Source organism: Micromys minutus (genome assembly GCF_963924665.1).
Source record: "Micromys minutus genome assembly, chromosome: 14".
Classification (NCBI taxonomy): domain Eukaryota; kingdom Metazoa; phylum Chordata; class Mammalia; order Rodentia; family Muridae; genus Micromys; species Micromys minutus.
This window is the reverse complement of record NC_137983.1, coordinates 29,635,314-29,651,274: the sequence shown is the minus strand read 5'-3', so window position 1 is coordinate 29,651,274 and position 15,961 is coordinate 29,635,314. Positions and strand designations below refer to the sequence as shown.

At 38.3% G+C, this 15,961-nt stretch overlaps 1 protein-coding gene across 3 annotated transcripts in view; it reads left to right on the top strand.

Moving 5' to 3' along the window:
- ZDHHC2 (zDHHC palmitoyltransferase 2) overlaps positions 1-15,432 on the top strand; it is a gene marked incomplete at its 5' end in the record, with an annotated part of 59,260 nt that extends 43,828 nt beyond the window's left edge. Inside the window, 3 exons of one of the 3 annotated variants that reach the window (XM_080928380.1) lie at positions 7,964-8,076; positions 9,513-9,585; positions 13,656-15,432. In XM_080928380.1, the coding sequence (XP_080784506.1) occupies positions 7,964-8,076; positions 9,513-9,553 (154 nt within the window). In that variant the 3' untranslated portion in view covers positions 9,554-9,585; positions 13,656-15,432. Of the gene's footprint in view, positions 1-7,963; positions 8,083-9,512; positions 9,586-13,655 lie in introns of all 3 variants that reach the window. The other 2 variants (XM_080928382.1, XM_080928381.1) reach the window with 2 other exon arrangements.
- Positions 15,433-15,961: the final 529 nt, after the last annotated feature.

Here is a 15,961-nt window from a genome sequence, read left to right as displayed (position 1 = left end):
CTGACGTATCGCCAGACAGATTTCCAGAGTGGTTGTATTAGCTTGCAACCCCACCAACAGTGGAGAAGTGTTCCTCTTTCTCCCCAGCCTCGCCAGCATCTGCTGTCATCTGAGTTTTGGATCTTAGCCAATCTGACTGGTGTGAGGTGGAATCTTAGGGTTGTTTTGATTTGCATTTCCCAGATGGCTAAGGATGTTGAGCACTTCCTCAGATGTTTCTCGGCCATTCGGTGTTCCTCAACTGAAAATGATTTGTTTAGCTCTGTACCCCATTTTTTAATAGGGTTATTTGATTCTCTGGTGTCTAGCTTTTTGAGTTCCTTGTACACCTTGGATATTAGGCCTCTATCTGATGTGGTGTTGGTAAAGATCTTTTCCCATTCTGTTGGTTGCCGTTTTGTTTTCTTGACGATGTCCTTAGCCTTACAGAAACTTTGCAATCTAATTAAGTCCCATTTGTTAATCTTTGACCTTAGAGCTTGAGCCATTGGTGTTTTGTTTAGGAAATTTTCTCCTGTGCCTATGTGTTCTAAGGTTTTCCCTACTTTCTCATCTAATAGTTTCAGTGTATCTGGTTTAATGTGGAGATCTTTGATCCACTTACACTTGAGCTTTGTACAAGGAGATAAGAACGGGTCTATTTTCATTCTTTTGCATGTTGAGTGCCAGTTGGACCAGCACCATTTGTTGAGTAGGCTGTTTTTTTCCCATTGAATGTTTACTGCTCCTTTGTCAAAAATCAGTTGACCATATACATGAGGGCTCATTTCTGGATCTTCTATTCTATTCCATGATCCACCTGCCTATTTCTGTACCAGTACCATGCAGTTTTCAGCACAATTGCCTTGTAATATAGCTTGAGGTCAGGGATAGTGATTCCCGCAGATGTTTTTTTGTTGTTGAGGATGGATTTCGCTATTCTAGGTCTTTTGTTATTCCATATGAAATTGCACATTGATCTTTCCAATTCCATGAAGAACTGGGTTGGAATTTTGATGGGGATTGCATTGAATCTGTAGATTGCTTTTGGTAGGATGGCCATTTTTAAGATGTTGATCTTTCCAATATATGAGCATGGGAGATCTTTCCATTTTCTGAGATCCTCCTCAATTTCTTTCTTTAGAGGTTTGAAGTTCTTGTCATACAGGTCCTTCACTTGCTTAGTTAGAGTCACACCAAGGTATTTCATAGTTTTTGTAACGATTGTGAAAGGTACCTTTTCCCTAATTTCTTTCTCCACATGTTTGTCCTTTGAGTATAGGAAGGCTACTGATTTGTTTGAGTTAATTTTGTATCCGGTCACTTTGCTGAACTTGTTTATCAGCTGTAGGAGTTCTCTGGTGGAATTTTTGGGGTCACTCAAGTACACTATCATGTCATCGGCAAAGAGTGATGTTTTTATCTCTTCCTTTCCGATTTGTATCCCCTTGATCTCCTTTTGCTGTCTAATTGCTCCAGCCAGGGCTTCCAGTACTATGTTGAATAGGTAGGGTGAGAGTGGGCAGCCTTGTCAAGTCCCTGATTTTAGTGGGATTGCTTCAAGTGTCTCGCCATTAAGTTTGATGTTGGCTGTTGGTTTGCTGTATATTGCTTTTATTATGTTTAAATATGGGCCTTGGATTTCTGTTCTTTCCAGGACTTTTAACATGAAGGGGTGTTGGATTTTGTCGAATGCTTTCTCAGCGTCTAGTGAGATGACCATGTAATTTTGGTCTTTAAGTTTGTTTATATGGTGGATTACATTGATGGATTTCCTTATGTTAAACCATCCCTGCATCCCAGGGATGAAGCCTACTTGGTCATGATGAATGATGGTTTTGATGTGTTCTTGGATTCGGTTTGCAAGGATTTTGTTGAGTATTTTTGCATCAATGTTCATAAGTGAGATTGGTCTGAAGTTCTCTTTCCTTGTAGGGTCTTTGTGTGGCTTAGGTACGAGGGTTATTGTAGCCTCAAAAAATGAGTTGGGTAATATTCCATCTGATTCTATCTTTTGGAATAGTTTGGCGAATATTGGTGTTATATCCCCAATAAATGTCTGATAAAATTCTGCACTGAACCCGTCTGGACCTGGGCTTTTTTTGGTTGGGAGGCTTTTGATGACTTCTTCTATTTCTTTAGGTGTTATAGGGTTATTTAGATGGTTTACTTGGTCCTGGTTAAACTTTGCAACCTTGTATCTGTCTAGGAATTTGTCCATTTCCTCCAGATTTTCCAATTTTTTCGAGTACAAGTTTTTGTAGTAGGATCTGATGATTTCTTGAATTTCCTTTGTTTCAGTTGTTATGTCACCACTTTCCTTTCTGATTTTGTTAATTTGGATACTCTCTCTTTGCCCTTTAGTTAGTCTGGCTAGGGGTTTATCAATCTTGTTGATTTTCTCAAAGAACCAACTCTTTGTTTTGTTGATTTTTTCAATGGTTCTTTTTGTTTCTATTTGGTCTATTTCTGCCCTAATTTTGATTATTTCTTGCCGTCTACTCTTTTTGGGTATATCTGCTTCCTTTTGTTCTAGGGCTTTTAGCTGTGCTGTCAGGTTGCTGATGTGAGCTCTCTCCAGTTTCTTTTTGGAAGCACTTAGGGCTATGAGTTTTCCTCTCAATACTGCTTTCATTGCATCCCATAGGTTTGGGTATGTTGTGTTATCGTTTTCATTGAATTCTAGAAAGTCCTTAATTTCTTTCTTTATTTCTTCTTTGACCCTGCTATCCTTTAACAGAGCGTTGTTTAGTTTCCATGTGTATGTGGGCATTTTGTTGTCTTTGTTGTTGTTAAAGACCAGCCGTAGACCATGGTGATCTGAGAGGATGCATGGGAGTATTTCAATCTTCTTATATCGATGAAGGCTGGTTCTGTGTCCAATTATGTGGTCAATTTTCGAGAAGGTGCCATGGGGTGGTGAGAAGAAGGTGTATTCTTTTACTTTAGGATAGTATGTTCTGTATATATCTATTAATTCTAGTTGGTTCAAAGTCTCTGCTAGTTTTGCAGTGTCCTTGTTCAGTTTCTTTTTCCCTGATCTGTCCATTGGTGAGAGTGGGGTATTAAAGTCTCCCACTATTATTGTGTGGGGTAAAATGTATTTTTTGAGCTTTAGTAGAGTTTCTTTTATGAATGTGGGTGATTTTTTATTTGGAGCATATATGTTAAGGATTGAGAGTTCCTCCTGACAGATTTCCCAAGTAATGAGTAAAAAGTGTCCTTCTTTATCTTTTTTGATAACTTTTGGTTGGAAATTTACTTTATTCGATATTAGAATAGCCACTCCAGCTTGCTTCTTGGAGCTGTTTGCTTGGAAGTTTTTTTCCCACCCTTTTACTCTGAGATAGTGTCTGTCTCTGTCTCTGAGATGAGTTTCCTGTATGCAGCAAAAGGCTGGATTTTATTTATGTATCCAGTCTGATAGTCTATGTCTCTTTATTGGGGAGTTGAGACCATTTATGTTAATAGATATCAAGGAATAATTGTTTCTGTTTCCTGCCATTTTTGCTTTTTTGGGTTGAGTTGTGTCTGTGTTCTTTTCTTCTTTTAGTTTTCTTGTTTAGGAGTTTTCTTGTTTTTACTAGGCTGTATTTTCCCTCATTGTATTGGGTTTTTCACCTATAATTCGTTGTAGTGCTGGGTTTGTGGTCAGATATTGTGTGAATTTTGATTTGTCTTGAAATATCTTTGTCTCTCCATCGATGGTGATTGATAGTTTTGCTGGGTATAGCAGCTTGGGCTGGCACTTGTGCTCTCTTAAGGAGTGCATGATGTCTGTCCAGGCTCTTCTAGCTTTCATAGTCTCTGTTGAGAAATCGGGTGTGAGTCTGATTGGCCTGCCTTTATATGTTACCTGACCTTTTTCCCTTACTGCTTTTAGTATTCTTTCTTTACTTTGGGCACTTGATGTTTTTACTATTATGTGTCGGGAGGTATTTCTTTTCTGGTCCAACCTATTTGGAGTTCTGAAGGCTTCTTTTATGCTCGTGGTCATCTCATTCTTGAGGGTAGGGAAGTTTTCTTCTATGATTTTGTTGAAGATATTTACTGTGCCTCTTAGTTGATACTCTTCTCCCTCTTCTATTCCTATTATCCTTAGGTTCGGTCTTCTCATTGTGTCTTGTATTTTCTGGACATTTTGGGTCAGGAGCTTTTTGTTTTTTGCATCTTCTCTGGCTGTTTTGTCTATGTTTGCAATGTTGTCTTCTGCCCCCGAGATTCTCTCCTCGATCTCTTGTAATCTGTTAAAAATGCTTGCTTCTGTGACTCCTGATTTCTTTTTTTGGTGTTCTGACTCTAGGGTTATCTCTTTTAGCGATTTCTTTATTGTGTCAATATCTGTTTTAATTTCCCTCTTCCATTCCTTTATTTCTTTGGTTTTGTTTTCCTCTCGTTCTTTGAGTTCTTTGAGTGTTTTTCTTGTTTCTTCTTTAAAAGCTTCTGAATCTTTTTGCTTTTCCTCCCTTTCTTGTTTAAGTAACTCTATCAGCGTCTTGAGGCATGATTTCAGGTCTGTGTCTTCTTTTTCTGGAGTGTTTGGAATTCCGATGTTTGCTACTATTGGAGAGCTGGGTTCTGGTGTTGCTAGATTGTCTTGGTTTCCTTGGGATATACTCTTTCTCTTTCCTCTTGCCATTGTGTTGTCAGTGATATGTTCTTGCCTTTCCCTTGTATCTGGTCTGTGTCCCTGGTACACTTTCCGTGTGCACTCCGCAGAGATCTCTCTACTCCCCGGCAGCCCAGGTTCCGGGTGGCAGCTGGGCCAGGCTCCGCTCTGCGTCCTGAAGTCACCTCCGGGTGGAAACAGACGTTCCTAAGATCTGTTCCCGGTCACAGTTACTCAGTCTGTACGAGCCGCCTTTCCGGCTGGCAGTTGGGCCAGGCTCTGCTCTGTGTCCTGAAGTCGTCTCCGGGTGGGAACAGAAGTTCCTAAGATCTGTTCCTGGTCACAGATGCTCAGCCTCTCCGAGCCACCTTTCCGACTGGCAGGTGGGCCAGGCTCCGCTCTGCGTCCTGAAGTCGTCTCCGGGTGGGAACAGAAGTTCCTAAGATCTGTTCCCGGTCACTGGATCCGGGAGGACAGGGCAGGTCAGGGCAGGGGGTGCCCTTTCCGTGTGCACTCCGTAGAGATCCCTCTGCTCCCCAGCAGCCTAGGTCTCCCACTCACCAGTTGCTCATCCTGTACGAGCCGACTTTCCGGCTGTCGTAAATGCTTTCTTACCACTTGCAGTTATATGTGCACATCACTCACACACACTCTCTCTCTCTCTCTCACACACACACACACACACACACACACACACACCACACCACACCACACCACACCATTGCTTATCACTTTCATGGCTGCTTTCCTATACTAGGCTATCATGACTTTGTTAGGGTCCAAGAATGACTATAGGAAGGCCCCAGACTCAAATAGTATGCAAAGACAAATAGCATTTATTCTGCACAAATGGCCAGCATGCAGGGGTCAATCATTCATCAAAATGGTGATGACCTGGTGCGGCTCACAGGCCCCTTTTTATGCAGGGCTGAGGGAATTTTCCAGAAGCATTAGGTGACCTCTAATATCATTTGGTAGGGGGCAAAGCTGTGACAGGAGTGTAGTTATGATTGGCTACTATGTTAGTTTCATTTGGTTGTGATTGGCTTCTATGTTAGTCTCATTATATTTGGTGAGACCTTGAAGAGCTTCAGTAATTAGCCTTGTTCTGGCTTTGTTATCTCCTCCAGCTAGGTGTCCCACGAGCTCACTCAGCTCCAGACTTATCCTCCCTAAGTTACTGATCAATGGCCCATTGTCATTGGCTTCCTCTGAGGAGCCCAGTTTGCTTCCGGGGGAGGGAAGATTATTCCCACGGTTTTTATCTCTTAGTTGACCTCTCAACTTCTCCATAGATAATTTCATCAGATTTCTAACTGTTCTTTCTTATCCCTTTGGATTGTGTCTTCTCTTGTTTCTGGTTCAAGTTCCTCAGTGGAGATAGATAAATAAATAAATGGATGGATGGATTATATAGAGATAGAGATAGACAGACAGACAGACAGACACACACACACACACACACACAGAGAGAGAGAGAGAGAGAGAGAGAGAGAGAGAGAGAGAGAGAGAGAGAGCGCGCGCACAAAACTAAAAAATGTGCTTACCTGGTTTCTTAGTCAGAGTTTCTATTCCTGCACAAAACATCATGAACAAGAAGCAAGATGGGGAGGAAAGGGTTTATTCATCTTACACTTCCACATTGCTGTTCATCACCGAAGGAAGTCAGGACTGGAACTCACACAGGGTAGAAACTTGGAGGCAGGAGCTGATGTGAAGGCCATGGAGGGGTGCTGCTTACTATCTGCTTCCCCTGGCTTGCTCAGCTTGCTTTCTTATAGAACTCATGATTACCAGCCCAAGGATGGCATCACCCAAAATAGGCCTTCCCCACTTGATCACTAATTGAGAAAATGCCTTACAGGTGGATCTCATGGAAGCATTTCATCAAGGGAGGCTCCTTTCTCTGTGATAACTCAAGCTTATGTCAAGTTGACACACAAAACCAGCCAGTGTACCTGGCCTACTTGACAGTTTCAGATCTGTCCTTAAAAGGTCTTTAGTGTCATTTCCAAATATCTAAAATTTCTAAATACTTTCATTTCTTTTTTGTCGCTTCAACATAGTTATTATTTTTAAAATTTAATAATTTGACAAATTAAATTGATAAAAAAGAAGTAAATTTTTAAAAAGTATGCCCATATATGTTTGTACCTATTCATATGTATATAATATGTGAATATACATATTAATAATCACAACATTTCTTTTTAAATTTTTCATATTTAAGACAATTCTTTTCAAAAATGTTGTTATAATTTTATGAGGGTATTCTAAAAGTGTTTCTGTTCTAATACATGTCTCTAAGTTAAGTAGTATTTTAAGTTGATTTTCTGTGTCATCAAATACATTATTGTGTAGCAGGTCTAACTAATTTTTTAAGAAAAATTTTTTTTTTTCATTATTCTTTTACTTCCAAAATTCTATATTAGGTTTCTGGGACCTGATAGTATCAGATGTTAAAACAAACAAACAAAAAAACTCCTGCAAGATAATGACCCGACTTCAACTCACAAAAGGACAGTAGTTCTTTGTCCAAGCTGAACAAAGCCACTTTCCAAACACAAATCTTGTTTGTTTTTGCTTTAACTTTTCTTCTCACTGTCCTCTTTATATTTCCTTCATACATACATATCACTTGACAACATTTCAATATATATTTCCTTAAGTTGACTATTTGATGTTATGTGTGTCTGAGTAGTGTGCTTCCCTATTTATATTCATTTCCACACGTACATGTGTGTACAACAACATATATGTGTGTTGGCATTTGCATGCTCTAGGAGGCTCTAGGCAACATCTAGAGTCTTCTTTGATCTTTTGCCACTTTATTCATTAAGATAAGGATTTCTCATCTGACTCCACAGCTTGTTATTTTGACTAGCCTAGCTAGATGTTTCTTTCAGGGAAACTCTCAAATGTCTGAGCACTCCCATTTCAGTTAGGCTGCCACGCCCACCCAGTATTTACATAGGTCTGGAATCTGAACTCTGGATCTCATCCTTGTAAGACAAATGCTTTAGACACTGAGCCCACTTTCATGGCCCTAAATCTTCTTTCAGAATCACTATCGTGAGAAGGTAGTTTCATTTGGCATAAATAAAACTTAACAGACAATCACCAAATAAATGCTATTGCATGCTAACTAAATTCCGTTGCATACTAAGAGAATTTAGTGTTATTTGACTCTCAGAACATTTTCTGTATTCAAAATGGACATTTCTCAGAGTTGGGGATTGTCACTTTAGCATAACCTGGAATGCAAGAAGACATTGGTTATTGTGGATCTTTCTTGAGACCTACGTTTCATTCTTTTGAGAAATATTTAACAGTTCTGTTAAGAGTTGACTTGGGATCCTGATTCTTTTTTGTCAGTCCTGAAAACCATCAGTTTCCTGCAAAGCCGTTGAGAGAGTCCCAGAGCCACCTCCTTACAGATTCTCAGACCTGGACAGAGAGCAGCTCGAACCCTGGAAAAGGCAAAGCTGGTGAGGGTGCGCTTGCTTTTCTTTTGATAGCTCTGTTTTTAAAGGGTAAAGGAGGAGAGAAAGTCTGATGCACAGTTTCATATCGCTGAGTGAGGCTCCCATCAGACACTTAGAATTCATCTTTACTGTGTCATGTTAAAAATGGTAAGTGATTCACACTACAAAGTACTCAGAGTGAAAGAACACAATCAAATCAAAATTTGATAAATGTCTCCAGGAATGGATCTTAAGTTCTGCACTTTTGTCTGCTATCTTAAGAACTCCATCTAGTTTTGGACTACCTAAAGTGATTATGTAATCACCTCAACTTCAGCTGCTTTTGGCTTTTTCGACTCCACCCCCCCATTCTGCTCCTTGGTGGTGATTATTATTTACTTACTTATTTTTTATTACTCAGTCACTATAATCTATTGAAAATAACAAGCAAGAGAGGTTTTGAACACAGAAACGATTACCAGTCTTAGTCTTTTAATGGCATTTAGATTTTGTTTCTTTATTTTCTCAGTATCAGTGTTTGTGAGGGTTAAAGGCAATAGTGTGGTTATAAAGAAGGTAGGTGTGTGTGTGTGTGTGTGTGTGTGTGTGTGTGTGTGTGAGACATTAGGGTCTTCTTACCTAGAAGAGTTCCAGATCAATGTCAATTATTTATATTTAAACCTTTTAATTTACTCCTTTTTATTTTCAAAATTCACATGCTGATTCATTATACTTTAAAGTACAGAGTGAATTATTTGGGATCTCTTTGGTATTTAGTGATAGTTTGAACAAAACAGATATCTCGAGGTAAAAATTCTAGTTATTGTTTAACATCTGATCAGCCACATTATCCAAAAATGTAAGGTTTCCTTTGCAAACCTTAGTTTTGTTTTTTTTTCAAAATATATTTGTCTCATGATTTGGTCTCTGTGGCTTTCAGACATAGTAGTTCACTTTCAAGGCCAAGGCATTGCTACACAGTAATTGATAGTACTTATTTGGCTTCTGAACACTAGTTTCCATAGAAACAGAGGAGTGAGGCAGGGGCAGTTGTCAGGGAGGCTCACAAGTCTTTCTTCCAGGAAGGATTTGTACTTCATCTTACAGTCCACATTAACATACTGCTGATTTCTTGTTTTTAAATGTGGTATTAAATTAGTTGGATTAATGAGGATGGCTTTTATGGTTTTTTGATTGCTAAGTGAAGAAGCTAAAGGGTGAGGTAAAGGAGGTGAGAAGATACGAGAAGGAAGGAAGGGCAAAGACTGGTGAGGGGGGGAGGGAATGAGTTAACTAATACTGTGTAGTATGTGAATGTCTCACATGTTTCTATAAATCAAAAATGAACACAGTATACAAAAATTTTTGTTATTATTCTAAAGGACCTTTATAGATAGAGACTTTATGCCATTTGTTCAAAGAAGTAAAAAAAAAAAAAGTTAATTTATGGGTTTTTTAAGGTATGAGCAACCCTGCATTAACTATGGAGAACGAGACTTAACTCTACAATCAAAATAAAACCACTCTTGTAAAGTAAGATATTTTGACTTTATTGTTACACTTTATCTTTAACAGCTTCCCATGAACAATATTTATTTTGAATGACAAGGAAGGTATCTTAATTGACCTATAGGATTACACAAATCATGTGGGACATGGTTATGGACCTAGCTTCAGTATTAGCCAGCACATATGCTAACTTGACAAGCTACAGGAATAAGTTGATGGAAAAGTGCCAGGGATGGGTCCTATACAGAGCATTGTCTTACATTTTACAGGATCATAGACTTAACCTTTTCTCCCATTGAGGGTTATTGTCATCATATCTTTGATCATCTATTAGCAGATTCTTACTCAGTCTAAGTATTAGATGATTAAGTCTTGTCAGCACAAGCTTCTTCATCCCTATTTGGGTCACTTGCTGGAGGAACTCATTATAGGTCATTTGATCATTTTCCTAAAATTGTAATAACAAGTAAACTTGTGTTTTCCAGTAAGTTTACTCAAATCCTATTGTAGTTAGCACAAAGGTATAATAAAGAGTGCCTTTGAAAATAAACACCTGTGCATCCACTAAAACAGCCAAGTCTCTCTCTCTCTCTATGGGACATTAGAATAGATACAATGTATCCATTCATGGTATGCATGCCTGTAACCCTGGCACTCAGAAAGAAAGAGAATTGCTGCAAGGTCATGGCCAGCCTAATCTGCATAAGGACTTCCGGGCCAGCCACCTCTATATCTTAAAAGCAAGTAAAGGAAGAATAGGCACAATATAGCCAAGTTAAACATTAAACATTATAAACACAACTTTCTATTTTAAAGCCTGCATTCTAAAATCTTCAGTTGTAAGAGAGACATGAGATTGCTGTGCAAAATAAAATAATTTGTATCAACATAAATACTGTCTTTTTAAAATTTAGTCTTTGCTTGGTTTTGATGAATAACTATGGAAGTAAGGGTAAAATACAGAAGTTTATTTAATCCCAAAAACTTAGGAGCAGAGGCAGGTAAAGCTTTGTTCAATCAAGGCCAGCCTGTGCTAAACAGCTGCATAATGAGACTCTGTCTTGAAGGCGGGGTGGGGGGGTGGGGGAGGAGAGGATTCAAATTAAAATATAAGCTGCTAGTTGAGTAGTGTTTTGGCTTTGGGAAGCCATGGGTCACCTCTTAATATATGATAGTACAATAGTTCAGACTAATTATACCTATGGTTAGAAAGGTGAAAATGAAATATTCTGAATTGTACTATATTCCACGTAGGTATTACTAAATTTCTAGAAAAGATCCTAGGAGTAGACCTATGAGTGCAAAAATATAAAGTACTAGTTGATACAGTAAGTAAAATATTTTATAAGGCTGGAGAGATGGCTCAGTATTTAAGAACACTAACTGCTCTAACAGAGGTCCTGAATTCAATTCCCAGAAAGCACATAGCTCAAAACCATCTGTAATGGAATCCAATGCCCTCTTCTGGTGTGTCTGAAGACAGCTATAGTATACTGAGATACATAAAATAAATAAATCTGTAAAACAAATTGGTAGAACATAGTTGTGTAAGACATATACCAGATTTTTTTTTCAGTATTTCAAACCATTGGTTATAATTACCGTCATTTAAGATGTTACTTTTAGTACAGATTTTTCTCTATATTAATAGTTTACTTCTTTAAATGACATCGCTGTGTCTGAGTCTCCTTTGAATTCTAATATTCTGACACTGAGCAGTGTTGTGTTTGTTAATAACTAACACAGAGACAGCAATTTTAGGATCTCAATAAATATGTAATAGAGAAGTAATTGAGCAAATAAAATTAAAAACCTGCTTCATGTCTCCATCTGTGTACTGGGGCTAAGGCTGTCCAACAGCCCTCTGGACCCAAAACCTGCCTGGAGAAAGCTGGTCTTCTGGGAGTGCTCCTCTCTCTCTTAAGATCATAGGCTCACAAGCTCATAGGAGGGACAAGTTCCAGTCATACACAGAAAGACCAACTAACATAGAGATAGCCAGATGGTGGGAGGCAAGCACAAGAACCTAAGCAACAGAAACCAAGATTAGTTGGCATCATCAGAACCCAGTTCTCCCAACTTAGTAAGTACTGAATATCCCAACACACTGAAAAAGCAAGACTTGGATTTAAAATAGTATCTCATGATAATAGAGGACTTAAAGGAGGACATCAATAACTCCTTTAAAGAAATACAGGAGAACACAGGTAAACAGGAAGAAGCCCTTAAAGAGGAAACACAAAAATTCCTTAAAGAGGTGCAGGAAAACACAACCAAAAAGGTCAAGGAATTGAACAAAACAATCCAGGACCTAAAAATGGAAATAAAAACAATCAAGAAATTACAAAAAGAGAAAAAGAGTCATAGAGAGAAGAATGTCCAACAATTAAAAAAATAAAAATAAAAAGGAAGAGAGAATCTCAGGGGCAGAAGATACCATAGAAAACATTCACACACTGTAAAATAAAATGGAAAATGCAAAAAACCAACCCAAAACATTCAGGAAATCCAAACACAATGAGAAGACTAAGCCTAAGGATAATATCTACAGAAGAGAGCAAAGATAACACTCAAAGGACCAGTAAGTATCTTCAACAAAATTATAGAAGAAAACTTCCCTAACCTAAAGAAAGAGATGGCCAATAAAGTACAAGAAGCCTACAGAACTCCAAATAGATTAGACAAGAAAATAAATTCCTCCAGTCATGTAATCTTCCCAGTAGGATGAGTCAATGCCTAGGAATCATTAGGCTACGTCACAGTGGCAGGAAAGGCATATCAGCAGTGAGAAGCAATCCTGGGAGGAAATCTCTGCAGGCCCTGCAATTCAGAGTTTAGCATCACAGCCATGCAACATGGTGCACGATCTCCAGAAACCTTAGTTTTGGAGATCCTTTGCCTTTATCCTCTCCTCCGTTGCTCCTGATGGAACTCTTTGTTTGTTTGTTTGTTTGTTTGTTTTGAGCCAGGTCTCATTTGACTGCCTCAGTACTCATTGTGTAGACCAGGATAGTCTCAAACTTACAGACATATCCCACTGCCTTAGCTGTGGTGGGATTAAAGACATTCAGTACCTTTCCTAGTGAAAGCACTTCATCACGTTTCTCATTTGCAAGTGATGTAATACATGCATTTATGGAACTGTATCTAGGAGTCTGGGGAGACAGCTTAGTGGTTTATAACACCGTCTGCTCTTCCAGGGGGACCTGGGTCCAATTCCCAGCACCTGCATGGCAGTTCACAACTGTCTGTAACTCCAGTTCCAGGAGACCTGACACCCTCTCACAGACATGCATGCAGGCCATGCACCAGTACACATAAAATATAAAAAATTATGGAACTATGTCAAGTGTTGTTGGACCTAATACAGATTGTCAAATGGTGTCTTTTATTCTTGTCCTTTTGTACTATATTAGTAAATGTTCTGCAGCTCCGGGAGAGATGCTGAGGATGGATTTCCAGGGCCTTGTACATTCTAAATAAGCACACCATACCATACCATACCATACCATACCATACCATACCATGCCATGCCATGCCATGCCATGCCATGCCATACCATACCATACTATGCCATACTATAGTCCCAAGCCTGGTCTGTGGCATTTTTACAGACTTCATTCTCATTTCAGCATAATTTACAAATAGTTACATATCTCTTAGAATGCACTGTGATGCTAAAAACATTAACTTCAGTATACCCAACCTTCCTTATCATAGAACAAAACATGTAAAAGTACTGTGATACTATGTGTCTAAGTTTCCTTAAGTTTCTTTGAACTCCAGATACTCCTAATCTCCAATTGGCCTCAGAGGGATGAACAAAGAATTTATCTCCTGGAACTAGATAGTCGTGCAGAAACTTGTTCTTTACCCTAGACCAAATTAGAATCTACATTGACAGTGCACTTAGTAGGAGCATTTCTTACATGTCTTCATTAGATCTGGAGGTCTATATTCAAGAAGGCATCCACTGATCCTTGCATCATGGGAAATGGTTTGAAACAGGGGGTGTGTGTTAACTCAACAAATAGTGAGTAAAATACTTGGTTTTATGTTTAACATAGTCTTGTTGTTTTCTGTTTGCTCTTAAGGTACCAATGCTGTGGAAGACTGGAACAAGCTTCCAGTTGGAAGGCACCATTGGCCAAATGTCCCTATATCCATTTGGCTAATATGCAAATTTTGTCTTCAATGATGGAAATCAAACGCAGCAGTATGAAGAACTTCAAGTACTCACCAAACTGATGCTTAAAACAGAACACTGTTTATTCCAATATAGAAACTTCTGTAACTAATACAAATTACTATTAACCCTTAAAAGTTATTAAAAGGAAACTATTTTCTGCCAAAAACTGAGAATAAGTTTATGGGCCAATTTTCATTCAGATATTTGGGTTATACAATTTAACACATAATCCCATTATTTATTTGATTACTTCTGTTTTAGAAAGTTTAGGTTAATCTTAAGGTTTACAAAATTTCAAGTCATGTTATCATGCTAAACTGTATTCAGGAACAGGTAAGAAATCATCATTCCTTGATTTTTTTTTTTATGATGTGAAACTAGCTTCAGATGGGAGAGCTGCATTAACTATGAATTGATTACGGGGGCCATGTAGCCTATAACTGAAGGTGAGCCATTCTTTGTGGAAGGCTTTCATTCTAGTTCTAGACTTTGTCTCCCATTGGAAGACTCCAGTATGGACCACGGGAGCTTGAGTTCACTGTTCAAACAATTGGATAAGAACTTTTGTCAGAATTAATATAACGTTTGGACAAAAGAAAACTCTTACGTCAGAAACTTATTTTTCATGTCTTCACATTTGAAATGAGAGGAAATATATGCTAATTCTCATGAAGATTGCCTGACAACACTCTTTTGTTAGGTTGGATGTTATCAAATCTGTTTTTTAACTACTTGCTCAAGTTATTGTGAAATGACTGAGTTTCTAAGCATTTCTGATGGTTCAGTTCTTCCACATACATCTGAATCATCTCTGTGTCTTTTCATCAAAACTACAATTTGTCAATACATATTTTTCCTAAAATGTGTATAAAGATTAAATTATGCAAATCATTTTAAAATGTGGAAGTTCGGTTTACCTTGAACTAAAGAGTGTGCTGTTAAAAATGTAGTTTAAGGTAAACTAAAGTACCGAGTTTGTTGATGCCAGAGCATCTGGCCTCAGTAAGTACACTCAGAAGCTCTTGTACCTTGTATGCGCTATTTACAAAAAGGAAAACATCTCATTAAAAAAAAAAAAAAGTCTGGGAAGTAAGTTTGGTAAATTAACCAGTAGAATAGTACGCTGTGTGGTTCCTTTGGTACTGATTTTGAGAATTTCAAGTAGATTAGCTTAAATTAAAAAAAACAAACAGCTAAATACTTGACGTAAGCAAGGACTCAGTACAAACTGGAAGAGCGGAACAATGACAGAGCGTTTGGGGGTTTCAGAGTGTTTAGGGAGAACAACGGCAGCACAGTTCACCGTGTGATCCACTTGGGTGCAGTGCGGTGGGTGAGGGCGAGGCTCGCTTTCATGTTTTTTGTTTTTTTGTGTTTTATTTTTTTGTTTTTTCTCAAGCTGAAGCGTTTGATCTGACAATCTACTTCAAAAGACTCAGAGGATGAAGTATGCTTTCCCCTTTGTCTTTAAGCATGTTTTGGTCATTTGTCATTACCGGAAGTGCCAGACTGGAGCTCATAGCTCCTGCTAGAAGTCTTTTGGGCAGCAGCATGTGGTGTATTTGAAGATCTATGTGGCAGATTTTCTGATAGCACAGTGCTTCCTTACCCATTTTCCAGGACAGGAGTCTGTTAGCATGTCCTTTTATCGAACTGGTAGCTGGTGGGGAAGGGGAAGGGTTTACATTTTACCCTGCTAAAATACTGTTATTTCTGCTTTCTTTAGGTTGTTTATGTATGTACTTATTTTAAATACCTAAGTCCATATACCTTAGAGTCAAAATGGAAAAACATTTAAAAAATAAATTTTTTTTCAATATGTTATAATGGTTACTTCTGTTTCCATCCAGTTATTCAACCTCTGGTGTTTGTTGGTCATTTTGTTCTAACTCGAGGGATGAATGAATGACTGCACATCTCATCAGAAGTACACTGCCATCTTTCCTGAGTGCACAAGCGTCGAATAAATATATCTGCATTCTGTACAGCATCTTAAACACTTCACTCCAAAAAAAAAAAAAAAAGATTTTTACAGACACACGCTCCAAAAGTCCTGATTTATGTTTAAAATTGTAATTTCCATTTTCCTTAAGAGTTCTTTCTATATAGGTGACAGGATTTAAGAAATCGCTCCTTTAAAAATACTGAACAAATGTTCCATGTATTTATATTACATCTACTGCTGTATCATAGAAGAGGGCTGGCTTGTTC